General features: G+C 40.0%; 1 protein-coding gene across 1 annotated transcript in view; it reads right to left on the bottom strand.

Moving 5' to 3' along the window:
* ulk2 (unc-51 like autophagy activating kinase 2) overlaps positions 1–20,032 on the bottom strand; it is a 49,505-nt gene that overhangs the window by 10,856 nt on the left and 18,617 nt on the right. Inside the window, exons 4-15 of the mRNA XM_084716813.1 lie at positions 19,899–19,931; positions 15,588–15,624; positions 12,553–12,726; positions 11,907–11,980; positions 11,660–11,761; positions 11,515–11,573; positions 9,918–10,000; positions 9,753–9,803; positions 9,562–9,650; positions 8,848–9,016; positions 7,019–7,076; positions 1,798–1,947 (exon numbers count right to left, since the gene is read on the bottom strand). Coding sequence (XP_084572939.1) covers positions 1,798–1,947; positions 7,019–7,076; positions 8,848–9,016; positions 9,562–9,650; positions 9,753–9,803; positions 9,918–10,000; positions 11,515–11,573; positions 11,660–11,761; positions 11,907–11,980; positions 12,553–12,726; positions 15,588–15,624; positions 19,899–19,931 — 1,079 coding nt within the window. The remainder of the gene's footprint in view (positions 1–1,797; positions 1,948–7,018; positions 7,077–8,847; positions 9,017–9,561; positions 9,651–9,752; positions 9,804–9,917; positions 10,001–11,514; positions 11,574–11,659; positions 11,762–11,906; positions 11,981–12,552; positions 12,727–15,587; positions 15,625–19,898; positions 19,932–20,032) is intronic.

Genomic DNA, 20,032 nt, shown 5'->3' with positions numbered 1-20,032 from the left:
AAAATTATTTCATTTACACTGAAAATATTAGTGTATTCATGACCTTGAGAGAAACAATTTACAGTTAAAAGTTACACTGTTCGATTTACTTGAGATAAATGTATTAAATGTATTATGATATAATGTACAGAATGATGTTGCTTCTGACATACCCAGCCCTGCCCTTCCTTAAAAAACAGTCACATTCAGAAATCTACAACATAACCCCATGTATTTTTCTATTTCATCAATTAATAAAATTACATCTAAAACAATAGGCTACTAGCTAAGATAACTATGTGTATTACATTGTAATGTATCATCGACCACTAATAAAAAGGCCAAATCTTATTAGTAGCCTCTCTCTAAATGTTAAGCAATATAAGGAGCTCAAATAAAGAACTAAACACAAATCACCCAACTTCCTTCTTCTGGTGTTCAGCCCTGTCTTCATAGTCTGATGTTATTTGTAAACTAGAGCACAATTAAGATCCATTAAGTATATGAAAAACTTCTACCTGCCACATTCTTGCTCCCTAAAGTGAGAATAGCAATTCTAACACATTAAAACTTCTGACAGGTCAAAGGGACAGAGTGCCAGAGCTCTGATCCTCCTTGATCAGACTGATGAGACAGAACAGCTGGACAATGGGACAGCTGAACAAAGAAGCACAGCTGGGGTGGGCGGTGAGAGGGACAGTACCTGTCCTCCAGGATCTGAACTCCTATGGGTGCACAGAGATCGCTTTAACAAGCTCCTACTAAAGAAACTGTTAAGCAAATCGAAGAATTTAATGGCAGTTGACATGACGCCAGTGAACACCAGATGAACACAGAAGCCAACACAAGAAAACCTTTAAATAATAAACACATTAGCAATACAATGCAGCCAATTAGCCTACAGTGCCTCTCCTGTTCTACTTTTCAGACAACAGACTGTCAATAGGAACAACAGGACTAATCTTCCTCTGAAACAAGGTGCCACCCTTCTCCCTCCCTCTGCCCTCACAGCTGCTTTGTCTTCATATAAAACCACCAACAAACCCTCCCAGCAACAGGTTGGGAGGTCACACAACTCAAGCTGGCACTTAGCTGATGTAATTTCAGTGAAACTTCATGGCTGATGAAATAACAGCCCAAGTTTTCAATGCCTCGCCTGCAAATTTACTTGTGGTTAGTAAAACATTAGTCACACACCGACGTCAATAAACAGGTGTCCATTCCAGGTGTTTCATTACTAATCAATAAAAAGGTAGAAATCATGCAGAGTTGAAGGGACAGTTCACTCCAAAATCAAAAATATGTATTCGTGTACATTTTATCTAGATTGGACTTTCTTCTAGGACAGTAGTTCCTACATGAAACTGCTCACAACAAGGTCAGTGAATATGCTTGAGTAACTGGGATTTCTGGAAAGAGACACTGCTGTTAAGTTTTATCTCATCTTTATTATTACTTGCCTCTTATTACTTGTTCTTCTGCTACTTTTACTTACTGTATTGGGGCATCCCAGCCAAAGTTTTGCACACAATTGTGCCTGTATAAAAAGTGTGACAATTAACATCTTGACTCGTGGGTTTTCAAGTGTTTTTTTTTTTTTTTACCACAAACTGAGTGCCATCTAGTTCCATTATATTCAGTTGAAGGAAGACAACTCTACAAGTGATATCTCCAAAACTCTGTAACTCACACCGAAATTGTCTACAAGGATAAATAATATAGGTCAGAGGAAAAATATGTAATTTTGAATTTAAGTCAGACCCATCCAGTATCAAGGGCACTCCCTTCACCCTCAGACCCAGTATAAGCGGCTCTTACCTGGGGGAGCTATACAGCGTAGTGGTTGGGCTGCTGGAGAGGTTCTGCTTGATGCGCTGGTAGTTTCGGATCTGGGTGGGAACTGGGATTGGGGTGGTCTCGGCCCGTGGGGATACCATGGGAGTCTGACCCGAGGTGGGCTGCGGCTGCCTGGAGGGAAAAAACGGGGAGACGAGGGTGGTTAGCCAGTCCACTCGGAGCTGCTGCTGCTTCCAAATCTGCAGGACATCTTCAGGGGTGTTAACACCCATAATAGCTTAAATCTAAAAAAGGCTCCTGCTTGTGTAAAAAATAGAGCATAAAGCAGAAAAACTCTAAAATGTTCGCACAGCCTCGAGTTCTTTGTTTACTTCGGTGTGGAGGCAGGTTGAGGAACTTAAAGTTTAGCCAGGCTGATCATGAGGGCAGAGTCAGTGGATGAAAAAAAAGGGGGCTGGGCTTCCATGTAAACACAGCAGTAGCACCAATCAGCTGTGAGCTTATACTGCTGGGGGCAGGGCTAGAGGCAGGGCCGGCCAATGGCACGTGCCAGGCAGGTCCTCTGTGTTCAGCAGACACAGGAGGGGAAGTGGGAAGAGACACAGCTCATTTGCATTCTTTTGTTATTCCAGAGGAGACAAAATGTTCTCGACCATTAAGTCACTACTGAGTCACCCACAGAGGGCCTCTGCTTACATATAGAATGTAAAGAAAAAAAAAGAGGAGGGGTGGAGGAAATAGCCGTTAGAGAGCAGCACCAGTTGGAAACCAGTATTATGTAATGATGTGAAGCCTGGGAGGGTCTACAAGGGAGAGAGGACACGTGAGGAAAAAGACTAGTCCAGACAAAGAACCACAGAGCAGTTGCTTTGTTAGATTCCTGCAATTCTGAGATATAAACCAGAGCACGTGCTATACTTCTCCTCACACTCAAGACATTTGATACAGTCACCCATGATGGAGGCTTTCTATTTTTCTCCAGGTTGCTAAAAGCTTTATTGATCCCAGTGAGGCTTAATATGGAGGTGAATGCTGTATGGAGTTGTCCCCTTGTGAAAAAGAGTGAAAGAGAATTTGTAGGTCAGTGAACAGCTGCTTTTCAAAGAGCGTAAAGAAGAGAGAGGCTGAATCCGAGAGCCGGTTTGCCTCTCCAGTGACCTGGTTTTACCATGCCGCCCAGAAGAGGGGGATGGGATCAAATAATGCCAGCCTTTTCTTGTTTTAGAGTTTGTCACTTCTGTTTCTCCTCATTCATCCTCTCCGTTTCCTTACATCATCTGTCTTTTCCTTCTAATATTTGCCCTCTTGACAATGGTCATCTCTCTCCAGACATCCTGCTCTTCTCTCAATCTCACCAAGCCCACACTCTGCATCTCTCCCTCTCTCTAGTCTGTCTCCTTCTTTGACTCCAATCAATTGAGGACACGCAGGGTGCAGAGGATAAACAAGCCTGTGATTTAGGAGCTCTTTGAGAGTGCGGCTGGTGTTACTAAATTGCAAGGGACAACTCCTGTAATGAAGAAAAAATTGGTTCCTCCTGTGTCAATGGTTAACTAATTTATGTAAGCAGTTAAGAGTTATTGCTATGGAGAAAGCCATTAAAAGGACAGCAGAGGGAGGGAGGGAGTAAGGCTGGCAGCGAGAGCGGTTAGAGGAGGATGAGACAGAACAGCAACAAAGGCAAAACAGAGTGAGCGCCGCGGAAAAGGGAACGGAGAGGGAAGCGAACCGTTTTGCTTGAGGCTGTTTACACATGCAAACATGAAAGCAGTGTGAGACAAGAAGTGGAAAGTGGTGTCGGGCTGCAGGTTGTTCGCTAAGGGAGGGGGAGAAAGAACAAGAACAGAGTGACATACAGCAGCAGGATTTCTGAAAGTTTCATGAAACAAAATGTATGTATTTAACTTAAAATTTTACCCTAAGCTTAAAGAGTAACTTTGGTATTGTCAGCCAGAGCCTTATTGTTTTATTATCTGTCCATTTAAAAAGTTTGTGCTTCCTAAGTTAATATTTCACTAACTAATGTGCCATTAGAATTGTTTAAATAAAATGAAGAATTTAATAATCATTAATGATTAATTGATTGTCAATGTGTTTATTGGTTATGTAAAATGCACAAAATTTGCAACCCTAACCCAGAGATAGACTTTTTTGTTAAAGAGATGATTTATCACTCATGGCCCAATCTTCCAGTCATTTTATCATTGTAAAACACACTCCATTCAAACTCGACAGAAACACACAAAAAAGAATGAATATGTTGTACAATGATAAAATTACTGTTTCTGCAAATAGAGCCTGGTGACATTGGTGAGAACTATAAATGATCCGTTTATGATTAAACAAAATGGAGCTTCCTCTTTCACAAAATGATCTGTCTCTGCAGGGATTCCCTCCATGAAGTTGTCAGACCCTTGAATAACAATTTGAGCCTGTCTGTGACAAAACAAGCACTTTTAGTGGGCGTACTTTGCAAGCTCGCAACTGGTCATGAGGATTACATTAAGGATAAGGATGGCAGATACAGTGGTCTCTCTCAATACTGGACCAAAAATTAATCAAAAATTAGACACAAAACCATGGGATACTAGGATCCATGTGGAAAAATACCAAAGTTACCCTTTAAATAGCAACAAGTTCTCCAGCCTACAGGGATTACACATAGCTAGTAAGAGTTTGAAACAACACACTGCAGGATAATAAATGGTGAACATGAAGTCTAGCAGTCAACAAATCCAAAGAGCCAACCCAACAATAAATGTGCCCTACCACTAAGTATTGTGTGTTTATCTTAATCTCATTAAACTCATTGAGCTCCACTGTTGTTAAAAAAAAGAAACTATTAAAACACATGTATGAGCCACACTATTGCACCCTGTGACCTGGGTGTTCCTGCATCACCATGAACACACACACTGTAGGTTATTTTGACTCCCACATACACTGTTCTACTCTCTAAAGCGCCAAATGAGTGTTATTCCACTGCTTAAAATAGTCCCATACAAGTACACTATTTCCTCCTGTTTGATGATTATTTGCCAGAAACTACAGTGGTCAGCTGTTTCAGGGTATTACTGAGCCTTTAAAAGAAGTGAAACAATGTATTTTTTTTGTGTTTTAATTTATTCATGTCTATTTGCAGAGAGTAGGGAAGTCAGAAATGTGAAAATTGAACTAACACTGCTAGTTTTAGTCTTTTCATGAAACTTGTTGGTAAGTAAGTAAGAGAAACATGGACCAGAAAAAAAGTAAAAATTCTCTCATTTCATCTTCTTGAATGTGAATATTTCCTGTTTTCTTTACTCCTCTCTGACAGTAAACTGAATACCCTCAGGTTGTGGACAAAACAAGACATTTGAGGGCATCATCTTGGACTTTCATGAAACAATGATCAACATTTTTCATCATTTTCTAACATTTTATGGCCCAAACAACCATGAAATGACAATTAAAGTTAATTGGTAGTTGTGGCCCTAATCCTTAACAAAAGAAAGAAAGAGCAAGAACATAAACAAATGAGTAACAGACAGCAGTATTTCTTTATATTCCACCATTTTTAAAAATGTGATCTGAAACTGGATTTAAGAAACTGCAAAATCTATAAATGGGCTGAACATATGGCAGGGAAATAACTGCTGGACATGAGGTCCAACTGTGCTGCTGAGTAGCAGTGTAGTGGTAAATTCTACTGACTGCATTTAAACCCAAAGAGCCAGAGGTCAGTAAATGCTGCCATGTTAAAACAATGCGGCTGAAGGACATGTGAGGATGTTTTGATGTTTTAATACGCAGCTGAGGCACAGTGACAGTCACACTGAGTTATTGCAAGCGAGTTTTGGCGAGTGTGCCAGTCTATTCTTATCCCACAGCCCTTGGTGGGTCAGGTGCTTTATTTAGCACAGCACCACCTTGTTGTTTGGCTCAACGTCTGATTCATAACTCGCTAATCGCACAGATCTGGAGGAGGGCAGAAGAATTCACTCATGACAAATGGACGGTCAGTTTGTGTGATGCGCGGTGTAAAGATGAGAGGAGGGTGTTTTTTCTGGTGGTCAGAGAGACAGAAACAGCGAAAACAAAAAAACAAAGGAGATAAAAACACACTAAGAATAGTTGACCTTACACACATACACATGAACTCCAGGCTGTGTGTGAAATGGAATATGACTCACAGCGTCATGTCACACTTCTATTGCATAGTCAGTCTATTTTTTACTCTTGTCAACATCCAGTGCACACTCCATGAACTGTCTGACAAGTTAGTGACTCTGGGCCACATTTCAAATATATGACACTATCTGTAGCATTCACAGAGGCTTTATAGTCCCTTTTCATGCCTGTTGTAACATTATATATGACCAAAATAAGCAATTTATTGATGGCCCCTGAGAGAAACTCTGGTGGTTAAGAGAGAGGGTTTAGAGATGAGCTAACTGTCACCTGAGGGTGCTTTAACATCTGCAGTCTGGTTCATTTGGTCAAGAACAAGGGGGAAAAAAAACAAGACCCATGAGGGGAAATCAAATTTGGGTGACTGACAGGAGTTCATGCAGCACTTCATGTTTACATTCCTTAGTAACACAAAGAGCACCTGAAGAAATAACTGATTTTAAGCATTAGTATTATTACGTTGATTGCATGTTATAAATAATGACTAACAGATAGAGACAGGATGAAAACGCATCTTGGAATGATTCGGAGCTTATTGCTGTGGGATCGCTGTTGCACATTTTTTAATGAACTGACAAATAAAAATGACAAAGTACATGGAGTAGGATACAAGCACAGTAGTTTCAACAGCTTCTGATTATTTATCAGGAAAAATACCACCGCTGACAGATAATACAGATGCAGCTCACCTCTGAGTTACAAGCAGGGTAAACTCAATAAAGCTCCCTTGGCTTTACTGCTGATTGAATCAGTGTTCCTGTAGAGTTTTATTTTCTCTTTATAGAACTTAATTTCTTAGCTTTTAGCATGAGTCATACTGATTGTCAAGTACAGTATGACAGGTGTTTTCAAAACTTTTGTATTTTTGTACAATATCCAGACCTATCTGCATGCATTTAAGTGGTGCTAATCTACCAAAAACAATTATTAGGTGGGTTGAAATGCTTCTCTGAGATTCAGGAGGCTTTTAGTTTCTCATCATCATATTAACTCTGTTCCAAAGACTCTCATCCTGACATTAAACAAAGAAAAACAAAATTTGCTATCAAAGTATCTGGTCAATAGCACTCACCCTCCACACATGAGGAACTCGCTGGACGGCCGGCGACCCACTCCCATTGGCTGGTCGTCTGAGGAGGAAGAAAGAAATAAAGAAAAGAATGAGAAGGTGCAAAAGGCTTTACTGATGTAGAAATCAGCAGTAATCAGGTGATTAAATGCCAGTCAAAACAGCAGTTGACACTCCCAATGCTGTGCACTTTGTTCATTATTTGAGTGGAAGACTAACAAATGGATGTGTGTGTGTGTGTGTGTTGCAGCAGGTGTGGAGCATGAGGGTTCATTTTACCAGTCAAGAGGGTAAGTGTGCGTGCCTACTGTTTGTGGACTGATGTCTACAATTACAGCGTGAAATGGTTAGCAGCTGTCTAATTTACTGGCTGTGGATTTGGTGACATGTGTTGTGTGTCAGTGTGTGTGCGTGTGTATGAGCTGTAGGTGACATTGGCAGGTAATGAACGTGACTTCCCACCATGTGTACCGCAGCCCCAGTGTGTCTATTAATGACAACGATGTCAAGAAATCTGTGTGATTGTGCAGAACAGATGTCCACAGGTCATGTCTTATTCATACTATATCTACAGTGAAGTATATGAACAAAGTAAATGTATGCACTGGCTCATGGTTACCATATATTACTTTGTGAGGACTAAATAGACTATTACCCCCCTGTTTTTGCTATCTCTCTGCATTTTTACTCTGACTTACTAATAGGAAGGGTCAGTTCTTCTGCATCATGCTATTATAGAGATACATTAAGAGCAGCCACAGCTGGCGACTTCCCAGACATGACCAAACCTTGTCACCATCAGGTAAAAGATGTTTTGTACAAAGCAGAGAAAAGGGTAACTACTTTATGTTCTTCATTTATTGAATTACATAGCTGCCTCCAGACAGTCTGACATTCAGTGTATGTCTATGAATTAACAGTATGCAATATGGGAAATATAAACAATATAAACTGTGATGGAAAATGTCCCTGATAAGAAAACTTCAATAAACTGTCAAAGAGTTGCATTACTTGGCATCCTACTGACAATCAATCAAATCACAAAAACAAAACTATCTCTTTCAAGAACGGACAACCCACTCAGCAAAATAGAGCCAGCAGGGTTGGTTGCAAAACACACCACATGCTATTGTTTTGGTATCAAAAGTTGATTAGTTATATGGGAGGCGCAGGCGTTCCCTCTGAGGAAACATCTTTGTGTTGGGACAGAAAGCAACAGTTTGGCTGTCATAATAACCTTCAAAATAAAAAGCTGCTTTGACAGTCTCAAATGGAGTTAGGCTAGTGTAACTTTAGGTCAATCAGACTTTGCATTAAACTGAAGAATGCTTTCAGTGATTGGCTGATTGGGTGTGAAAGGAGCATCCTCAAAGACTCAATCATTCACAGGGAAGGATGGAATGAGGTTCACCACTTTGTGAAACACATGATTGTATAAAGAACATTACAACTTAGGCTAGGACTGAGCCCAGTATCTAATTGTGATTATTTTGACTGATTTAGATTTTTTTTGTTTAAAGAGATATAGTATTTGCAGCTCAAACAAATCTTGGTTATTTTTCAGGTATTGGATGTACTACTATGAGACTCTTAATGAAACAGGAAAGAAGAAAAGTAATTTGAACAGAAATTTTAACGGAATTCATATTGTGATCATTGCCTGCCCTACTGCCCAGCCATACAGGGAATATTTCTGCATTTTCCATCAAAGGAAAGGAAGTGAAGGCAACTATTAGGGAGCCTAAATACCTGCCCTTTACAATTATCAGGTGAGTTACACCCAAGAGGACTTCAGGGGGAACACTGTTGTTTTCAGTGTGTATGGCACTTACAGCTGTCAGTAGAGATGTGAGGCACCAGGACAAAGTCATCAGTGTCACAGGACGAGTTCTTACTGCTCGTGCTTCCTGCAGACTCTTTGGACAGCTGCAGGAAGTTGGGCGGACCGAGCGGAGGGGACGACAGACCGTCCTCTGCCAGCGTCTGCATGTCCGGGAGAGACTGGGCGTGCACGGGCAGAGTGGAGGAAGAAGAGAGAAAGAGGATTAAGTTGTAGTGGGCCTCCTGAATGATGCAATTACAGCTTCCAGGCAGGGCAATGCTGACTGTCAAACTAATGTAATCACATTGTTACAGAGCACACTGACATCCTGGGAAAAGGACTCGCCCTGCATTCCCACTGCTGCAGTGAGGTGAGATGGATGTGCCACTGTACAAAGACACTGGTATAACTACTGTAGCAGTGGACTTATTATCACCAGCAGCACTCAAACAAGCAGCATTAACAATAACAGAATACATTATAAGTAAAAAGGTAAGATGGGTTTGGTTTATAAAATAAAAATATATTTTTTTATGAAGGGTCTGTTTATTTTCCCTTTTTGGACACCATGTTGAACTTTTCAGCTGGTGTTTGTGCTGGAGGAGGCGAGCAGGCACAACAGGAGCACAACAGGGAGGCTTGGTTAATAATTTATTACCTTTGTTACAGTGTAAATACTGTAATCCCCTCTGAATAAGGATTTATAAAGTAATATCAAACTCACAGGAGGGGAGTTGTAGCGGATGCATGGGGAGCTGCCACAGGAACTGTCCGTCACCGCGTTGGACGTGCTGGGGACCGGCACCGGACATGCTGAGGGAAATAAATACACGAATAATTATGTTTTCACATTGAATGATGTCAAAGTGTAGTACAGTCAGGTCTCTTGCTTGGGAAGGTGGCCTCTCCACTTACATTTTTTAATGGCGGATGACGGCTCCAGGAAAGGATGGCTGAAAAAGGCATCTGCGGGAAACAAATTACAGAAGTTTTTAAGAAATATCAAGCATGCCAAACCAAACCTGAATTATATATTTACCATTTAATGTTTAAAGACATTGCTATTATGTCACCACTCACCAAAGTCCATCCTGTCTTTCTGATTTCTCTGCAGCAGGCCAAGCAAAAGGTCGCTAAGTTGTGGGGATGTCTCCCTTGGGATTCTAGGTGGCGAGAGCAAGGAATATTAATAGCTTGTTTCTCACAGGGTGCCTACAGACTGTGGAAAACATCAATCTTATAAGTCTACTACATGTCACACTGTGCAAGATAGATCAAAGAAAATCTTGGTTGCAATCTGTGTCAGACTGTACAACACTAATGTTGAGGCATGTAATGCCCTGGTCACACTTCATAACTTTCAGATGTCAGATGGCTGCAATGATCACACTAAACAAGTTTCAGTCTTGTAATGGGGACTCTTAAGTTGTGGTGGTTTGCACACTACATGACTGATCATCAACAGGCCATCACATATAAGATCTTTTACCAGGAGGAATCCAAGATGAGTCTGCCTGCTCTTCAAAATACATTTTGTCACAAAAACCCACATTAGATTATTAATACTAAAGCATCAGTTTGCAGCAAGTTACTATTGTAGCTGCTGGAGGTGAAGCTAGTTTGAACTACTTTATAACTTGAAACAGATACAGGAAGTGCCAGACTCTCCACATCTTGCTGTTTAACTTTGTTTATGCTTATGCTCAACACAGAGTTCCCAGTGAGAGGGTGCACACGCCAAAAGTGATGTTATCACGCCTCTTGTATCGAGCGTTACCTCTAGAGGACATAACTGACCCTATTTAAGTCCCACCCCTTTTGCCCTCTGTTCCAATAACAGTTAAGCAAGCTAGATACCCAGTGGAACCTCAGTCAGTCTTCTCCTATCCTGTTTCCTGTGCTTATGTACTTATGTGCTAGGCTCATCTATGTTGAAAAGAAAACCAAATTATAAAGTTAGTTAAATAATGTTGCTAAGGGACCTGTAAAAGCGGCATCTACATATAGTCACATTTTTAGTTCGTTAATGTTAGCAAAATGTTTGCTAACTAGACAGCTAATGATTCATCTAGATTAGTTAGCTAGTTAGCTAATGTTTTGCTAACATTAGTTATCAGATGTCATTTTTCATTTTCATTAGCAAACTTAAGATGTTCGATATGTTACTTTTACTGGTCCTCCAGCAAAATCTTTTTAATTTGTTTTTTTCCACTGTAGATAAGCTTAGCACATAGCATGTCTACAGACAGGAAACAGGAAATGAGAAAGTTGACTCAGGTTCCAAAGGGGCGGAACTTAGGCAGGGTCAATGCAGGATTCTTTGCAGCAATTCATTTTGAAAGACCAACAGCCAATGGGGAAACTCCAACAAGTGACCAATCAATAGAGTAACTTCATCATTATTATGCTGGCTGCCAGATTTTATGCAGACCAGCCACAAAACAAAAATGTCCACCTGCTGGTGGAACTATTAAAAAGACCGACAAATAAATAAATGGAAATTCATACAGTAGTTGTTGAGCAGCGGCATGTCATTAACTGGCATCATCTGTCTGCACCGGTTTCAACGATTTTACCACAGTTTTTCCTCACAATTGGCAACTTTCATCTGTGACAACCCAAATCACACACCGTAAAAGGAGCCATAAAACAGAAGACAAGAGGTTTTGGGGCTTACATAGGTTGTAGATTCTTGTTTTTCTCATAGAACATCCTCAGGTCTTGGGGACTGTTGGCCTGGAAATATTGATATAGCAATTAAATGCAGGAACAAACACATCTACAAACACATTTGTTTACACTTTGTTGTGCACAGTATTAACCTGGAATGGTGGCTTGCCAACCAAACACTGGTAGATGACTGTCCCTATGCTCCACAGGTCAGCTTTGGCATCATAGTTCTGGGACATGATGACCTCTGGGGCCTGAGGGGAAAAGTCACAAGTAAAGATCCACAGCAGGGAGAGTTATGCAACATACTGCTGAGAAAGCTGACGAGTCATTTTAAAATGACTGACCTGGCTGCAACTCTAGACACACACAAAACATAATACAGTAAAACACACTGACCATGTACATGGGTGACCCACATAGTGTGGCTGCCATCATGTTGCTCTGGAGGTACCGTGCGAAGCCAAAGTCAGCTGCAGGACACAAGCATGAAACAAGCCAGTCAGTACACATGTTTTATTATTACTAGTAACACAGACCACTATTGTTGAACTCTGCAGGATGCCTGGGAGGCAAACACTGGGTAGACTAACACGTGCATGAAATAGTCATGCACTCAAAACAGAGCTGAGCTGGTGATGGAAAATGCTATCATTGTTGTTGTCTGAAATGTATTATTTAAAATACTCTAGTTACCAAAATAAGATGTTTTTAGTTTGGACAGCGGAGTACCTATTTGTTGTTGTTCCATAGTCAAGGTTTTGTGCACAGAAAATGGCAAATAAAATATTTTTTCCATGACCAGTGCATATTTGCACATTATTCTGCTTCTAACCAAAAGTAATTGACTGCCAGGGATATTATTTAATTTCTGAATTCAAATGTAGGGCCAACTAAGCACAGCACGACTTGTAAGAAGCTGCTTCATGCCAAGAAGAAAATAATGGGCAGGCATTACATTAGTTTCAGAAAACCTGTTCTAGGTTCTAACTTCCTTTCAAAATGAATAATTTCAACAGGGACTTTTTCTATCCAATTCTGTCACCTATTTTGATGCGGATGCCACTGATGTTGGACTTCTTTCGACCCGCATACGACAGCAGGATGTTCTGGGGCTTCAGGTCACGATGGATGATTCCTTTGCTGTTGAGGATGCGCATGGCAGCAGCAATCTGCTGGAGGAAAACCCTCAGCGTATCTTCTCTCAGCGTCCCCTTAGCTGAAACAGAGATTTTTAAAAAATGTGAATAAGCAAGGTTTGAAATCAGAATGATGTTGTGTGCACATTAGCTGATGCTGGAGCAGTTACAGCTGAGAACTGTTTTTTTCACAGGGATGAGAGACGCTTCTCTTTTTTAAAAGGTGTTTTTGTCCTTTAGTAGTGCTATCGAGCCAATTTTTACTTGTGGGTCTCCCTTTTGTTTACTTTGTGCATGCAAACACAAGGACACACTTGTCCCACTATTTTGAAGTATTGAATTAGAAAAGGCTGATGGAAATAGTACAATTTGAAAAAACTTTAATTTTACAAAAAAGTTTTTACACTTGCTTGGCGGTTTTAGCCTTTTCGGAAATGAGAGTTAATATGCCTAATGAGATGGAAACCATTTTTCGAATAAGTTCTGACAATTTCTGCGCCAAGTCTAGTCACTGCTATGGCTCTATAATACATCCATGGTCACTCCACATAGATCTTATGGAAACTTCCTCACATTAATACACAAAACGACTAACAGAAATGTCACACTTCCTGTTTTCCTGTTGTTCTGCATTGTTTGTCACCATATGAGGTTGCTTGGTGCTCTGCATTCACACAAAACATTTTTGTGAGGAACGCTGAATGTAACCAGTGTAAAGAAGCTTTCGTTTGTTTACAATGAAACTCCACAGGGCACCTGTAAGCAAATCTGCATTTGCAACAACACATTAAGACCATTTTGATCTCCAGTTGCTCTTACATCCACAAAAAGTGCTTATCAGCCTCACTTGATTAAAGCTAATAATTAGCATATTATAGCAATAATCCTACAGTAAATAGTGTAAATTGAGGCAGTGAAGGTCCTTTTCCCTGATGGTAGTGAAGTAAGTCTAATCCGATGTGAGACTAAGAGGATTCTTTTCATTCTCTCTTTCTTCCTCTCTTTCTATATCAAGCCATTGTGATTAAAGTGTAGGCATAGATCAAACCAGTAAGCTTATCAACATTAATCTAGGATTTAGGGGTTAGCTGCTCTCTGCCCACCACACTGGACCAACTTCTAACATGGAAAAGTTGTCTAAGTAGTGGAATCATTCACTGGTGACATCCTCTTATATAATATAATCGTTACCTACGCAGTGTTCACAGCCTTGAAGTGAACACAGCAATCCACAGTCAAAATGACTAATGAGATCAGGATGGGCAGCCAGTTGGCGACAGCATACTCTAACACTGTGGCCCCACAGGGTTCATTTCACAACCTCCCGTCTTACTCAAGCAGAGACTCGCGGACCACCCTGTCACCGATGGGCCTGACCGTGACCCATTCAGCACACTGTAAATGTGTACATGTGGGGCAGGTACATTATGCAAAAGAACAGTGATAAGGGAGCTGTTCCAGCCACACAATCAGTGTTTTTATGGAACACAGGTGTAAACACCTGTGGTTATCTAACAGACGTATTGGCAAACTGCCACTCATTTGGGATTTGAGATTCCAAAAGGCGAACTGATTATAACTATTATAACTATTCACAGCAACAACAACATTGTGAGTGAGCTCAGTGAGCTTTTAACATCAATGCTGCGATACGGATACAGGGATAGGACCAATATTTTTATTTTTTTCCAAATATTTTTATTGAAAAAAAAAAAAAAAAGCAAGATAATAACAATAAAAAAATATACAATTCACTTTTTTATATGTATATGCATATATATGTAGACATGAATACATACAAAAAACATAGGACCAATATTTAAAAGCAGTGGCCCTTAAATTTGGAGGTCAACATAAATTTTTCATAACCACAGGCAGCAATATGTTGCTTAGATGGCATGTTATCACTAAACTACAAGTTCGAACAATCTGTAACCACCTAGTACTTAAGTAATTATGGCAATGAAATACAAGTTTCTTTAGAAATGTTTTGTGCTTTATCAGTGTGTTGAATAATATCTGTCATAAAGGGCTGTTTACAAGTGTGTTACAAGGGATATGGATATAATAACCCCTTCTGTTATCTACACTGCAGAAACATAAATATGAAACATGACATTCTGGTTTTCATGCAACACATGCAACTTCAGACCCTTGCGGTCTCCTTCGCCCATGATGTCACTGACAACATGTTGACGGGTACACCCTGGTGGTAATGCAAATCTACTGGTTAAGACAGTAAAATGATTGGGGCCATCACTAGGAGTGAGTTTGTCTGTTTGCTGATGTCAACATGCTTCATCTCAGACTCTGATGAATATTTCCAATTTCACTGGCAAGACTGTATTGCTGGTGAGGGACACACTGGTATGGATGGATTAATTTGGACTGTAATATGTTCTTCATTTTAATGTTCTTGTATTTGGGGATTCTTCTGATCCAGAACTTCCAAATATCACTTTCACTGCCCATTATGCATCCTTTCAGCTCAAGCTGACTTGTTGTTCCATGAGCAGAAATGCTGACCTTTGTTATGAACTATCACAATGGCATAAACACTGTGCTGACTGGCCCTGAACTAGAGAAGGAACCCTTTGTACAAAGCTGTGGTGGTTCCCACGCACACACACACCACCCGCATAGAAAACATGAAGACATACAAACAGTCACTCACTCACAGACACACACAGACGCTCTTGAACAGCCCCACATGATACAGACTCACATTATTCCACAAAGCATCCATCACACATAAATAATAAATGCACAGTCTGATCACATGCACACAGTCCCACACCTACACTCGTAATAGCTGCAGTCACATGGCTGTTCCTCCCCTGCGGTATTAGTAACTTTGTTTTGATGAATAATCTGTGTGTGTGTGTGTGTGTGTGTGTGTGTGTGTGTGTGTGTGTGGCAGACAGATTAGTGTGATGCTTACCTTGCAGATAGTCGGCAAGATCACCTCCGTTACAGTACTGTGTGTGGAGAGACAAACAATCACTATCAGCAGCAATTAAATTCAGGTTCAACAATGCCAAGCTGAGATGCACATTTTGGTATTGTGTGTGTGTGTGTGTGTGTTTGAGTGTGTGTTCAAATCTTATCCCAGATAATGGCAAGCTCATCAATTAATCTGTTGAAGGGCCGTAGCTTTATCTGTGCTGACAACCTCTGCTATAGTGCAGTGAGTTCTCAAGAGGGATGGCAAGAGCAGACGGATGAGGCTGGTGTGGTAAGTTAAAAGAAATTAAACTGCTGACTGGATAAGCGAAGAAAAACAACACTGAATGAAGTTAGAAATAAATTTAAAGTCCACCACATAGAAATCCTCATTAAAGGGCAAACTGGGAGCGTATCAAAACCCAGCGTTGTACCTGTGATATGTTGCTGTTCCGTAAATACCTCGCTAACATAACAAACACATGTGAGAAGCATGAGTGACATGATGTTTATCAGGGACAGGGTTATACTAGAGTTATGTTTAAAATGTAAAGTGATGGGTCTATTAACTTTCCAGCAATTTATTTCACAAACTAGTTAGCAGATTAGACTGAACACCCCACTTGACTCCACCGCATATGTCCACACATGCAGTTGTTCTTCTTGGCTGCATGCACAAGAAGTGTTAAACCACTGGTGTGTAGTACTGGTTTGCTTTCAGGGCATTCTGCGAGCAATGATCTCACTAGCAAGGTTTTCTGGGTGTATCTGGCATAAGACTGGATAAATGAGACTTTGATTATACTGCACCAGTTTTGTGGGAGTCTTTAATCAGATGTTTTGATATAGTTTTGCTATTTTAAAAAAGAGGAGCACCATTAACTTCAGCAAGTCTGGATAGATGTTTTGGATTCATTCTACATTGATATGGAGGCATTGGCATGCACAGGAAAAAAAATTCTTTTGGAATTCAAGGCAATACAGGGTGAAGCTGGTGTGAAGTGATACTTTAGGTTAGTGTAGTTTAGTGATGTAGTGTAGTTAGTGGATAGTTTGCGACAATGACACCAACTCAGCTGGGAAGTGGCTCAGATTCTTCGCATCATCCATTAGTTTTAGGTGATCGGAAACTAGAAAGCATTCCAGATTGCATATTTTTACTGAATATCAGTGGCCAATCAATCTGGGCTAGGGATGCAGCGATTAACCGATTTTACTATTAACCGCGCTTTAAAACGTCACGGTTAATTAATCCCAAAGGCTCCGCTACACCATACAGTTTTTCTGTTCTCACTCGCAAAAAACGGACTCTATGATGGTACATTATTTTCTGTGCAACCTGCACAGAACGAAAACAAAGTTAGACCAGAGGTGCAGCTGCTTACAGTGCGGTGTGTATCAAAAGGCATGGAAGCTATGCTACATTAGCTTAGCAATGACAGAAGAACCAAGCAGCGAAGCTTCGTTTCCACTGAAGAAGAGAGTGAAGTCGGCAGTGTGGGAGCCTGTCAGATACACCAAGAATGACCAGGGAGTCAATCAAGACAACGGATCACCGTCTGCAAAACCTGCCGGAAAAAAGTTGCGGCTCATGGGTCAAACTTGATGCAGCATTTGCGGGATCACCACCCAGCTTTACACGCCAAAGAAAAGGTAACACGTAATAACGGAGTTAAATTACGTTAATGGCAAGTTACTTAATGAAACACTGAGTTCGTAGGGAGTTAAATATAAACGTGTCGCTTACAATCAGTGGCGTAGTGGTGAGAGTTGAGCTTTAAGTTCAGCGTAAACAAACAGCAGGAAAGCAGCTCGTTTTTCTAAGGAAGATAAAAGTTTACCTCTCAAGGACTTCAGTCAGTGACCATTTAACATTACAGGTTGCTTCTTCCGGTCTGTGTTGAGTAAACTCGAGGCATTCTGGGTTAATATACCAGGTGTAAAACACTAACATAACATCAGCAGCTTGTAGACTTCCAGCACTCTACCATGGGATCTAATTAATTATATTTCAGTTATTATTAATACAGTATAAGCAATGTTTTCAATTTATTTCTATTATTTTTACTGAAACTTGGGGAAGTGCTTGTCTGTGATAAAGCGCTATATAAATGTAATCCATTATTATTAGTAGTATTATCATCATCACCATCATCATCATCATCATCATCATCATCATCATCATCATTAGTATTATTATTATTATTATCATTATTATTATTATTATTATAAAACGTCAAACAAACAAAAAACAATAACAGACAGGATTTAACCAGGCCACGTGTAAAATTAGATTAATTATTGAAAACAGATTAAAAATGAATTAAAACAGACATGGATGACAGTTGGTGACAATAACACTTAAGTTTATTACCCACATGAGTAACATTTTCCCCTGGGGGATCAGTAAAGTTAATCTTAATCTTATATTAATAATAATACTTAAAATACTTTATTTCAAATATTTTTCCACCATGTTTTTAAGTTCTATACTCAGGAAAGAATACACAAACTGAAATTACTAAATAATGTTTTGATATTTTTGATCAAAAGAGCCATGCAGACAGACGTCCTGCAGCCTTTGACTCCATTTGTTTTGTTCAAAAAGGAAATACTGACATGCATGTTTACAGAGCAGAGGTCACTTTTATTTCATTCCAAAGAAAGAGACAGACTTTTTGTTAATCTTAATTTATTATTTTGTACTGTATTATTTGATTACTGTGTTATTTCTGACAGCAGTAAATAACACATTCAAATCTCTAAAGAATGTTCATGTGATTTGATATATTAGTTCATTAGTAGTGTTGTGAAATTAATGAATGCATAATAATCGTGATAATCGTGAAACCGTGATTATTCCTCAGACTATAATCGTATAGTCAAAATCTATAATCGTTGCATCCCTAATCTGGGCATCCCTATACTTTTTCAGGTTTTTCCTTTAAATTGCCACCCATCTTTATATTTGTAACCTTTCTATTAGCGCTGGACACATTCACAGAGGCTGTAAATGTGGCAGCCCAACAGAACACAACACTTGGAAAGAGTTCCTACACACCACTAGGAGCAAGATATTTAATTCTGGCTTTTGCTGATCTGCATTCAACTGCTGTTTCTTAATCCCCTGCTGGACTACACCTTCATGTGAATAATTCAATTAAGGCTTAGCAAAACATCACACGTAAATGGTAATAGAATTTTAAGATGGTGTCAAACCACAGAGGTATGTTGATAGCGCTCTCTCAGTCAACTGAGCAAACCAATTCAAACTACCTGTAAGTTGGTGGAGTGCCAAACTACTTGTTCCAAGACAAACATGTCCCTTCCCTTCAAACACTGTTCCAAGAAATTAATTGTGTTTTTTACCCTCCAGACAGAGCGTTAAAAGGGCACAGTATTCTTTTCATTTGGATTACACCTGGCTCAGTGCACTCGTCTCTTCATAACACTTTCATCTGATACTTCCACCAATGTTTGAGTAAGACAAGCTTTTTACCTGCTAAGCAAAACATGAGGCATCAGCATTGATTTAGTCACACTGAAGTTCATACTTCGAAGTGCAGCAATGTTTTGGCCCTCACAATATTTCTTAACCCATTTGAAAGCTGAAAATATAACCACAAAAAGCCATTTATCTAAAACAGCTGGTCTTTCACCAGACTGAACTGTACATACCCTCAAATTAACTGGCTGCTGATCCTAACAAACAAGATTCCAAAGGGTTATTAATGGAGTATACTGTAGACACATCTAAACATAGACCAAAACAAGATTTTAAGCTACGGCTTTCGGGGAACATAATTCCTAGAAATCAGAGGGGTGTATTTTCAGAGAGTAACTTGAGGTGCAGTCGTGGTTTGTTTTCTACCCTGCTGCCAGCTGAGAGTGTTGCGAAATGACAGGGGAAAGTTGGGGAGGACGCCGAGGGTGAGGTAGTCAGCAAGCTAAGAGTGAAAGACAAAATGTAAAAGAAAACAAGAGAGGAAAATACAAGAGAAAGGGCCAGCAGGGAGGGGGGTATAACAGCAGTGAAGCTTGCCAAGAGGGGAAGAACACATGCCGACAGCTGCTGGGCTGGGGATAAACCAATGAATGCTAAGAGGAGCTTTTGTGGTAATGGGTCCATAATAATTTGTCATCATTTTTGTTACTTAAAATACATAAAAGTGATATAAAGTAACTAATTACTTTTTAGAGCAAGAAACAAAGTAACAAGTTAAACTGGAAACAATCATGAGTGACATGCAAGGAGGGTACACGAGTTCTGAGTCATGAAATAGCCAAACAGTCACGTTTCTATACTTACCTCCATGACCAGGAAAACAGAGTTGGGTGTTTCCTGGAAGAGAAGAAACACGGAATCAGTTATAGAAGCCATTTATCCAGAAGCAGCTGTCAACTCAACCACACAGCCGTTAGAAAAAAGCCAGTAGGGGAAAA

The sequence above is a fragment of the Lutjanus erythropterus genome, chromosome 4 (assembly GCF_056507025.1).
Source record: "Lutjanus erythropterus isolate fLutEry1 chromosome 4, fLutEry1.hap2, whole genome shotgun sequence".
In the NCBI taxonomy this organism is placed as follows: Eukaryota; Metazoa; Chordata; class Actinopteri; order Lutjaniformes; family Lutjanidae; genus Lutjanus; species Lutjanus erythropterus.
Note: the sequence above shows the minus strand (reverse complement) of the source record. Positions and strands in the feature narration are given on the sequence as shown.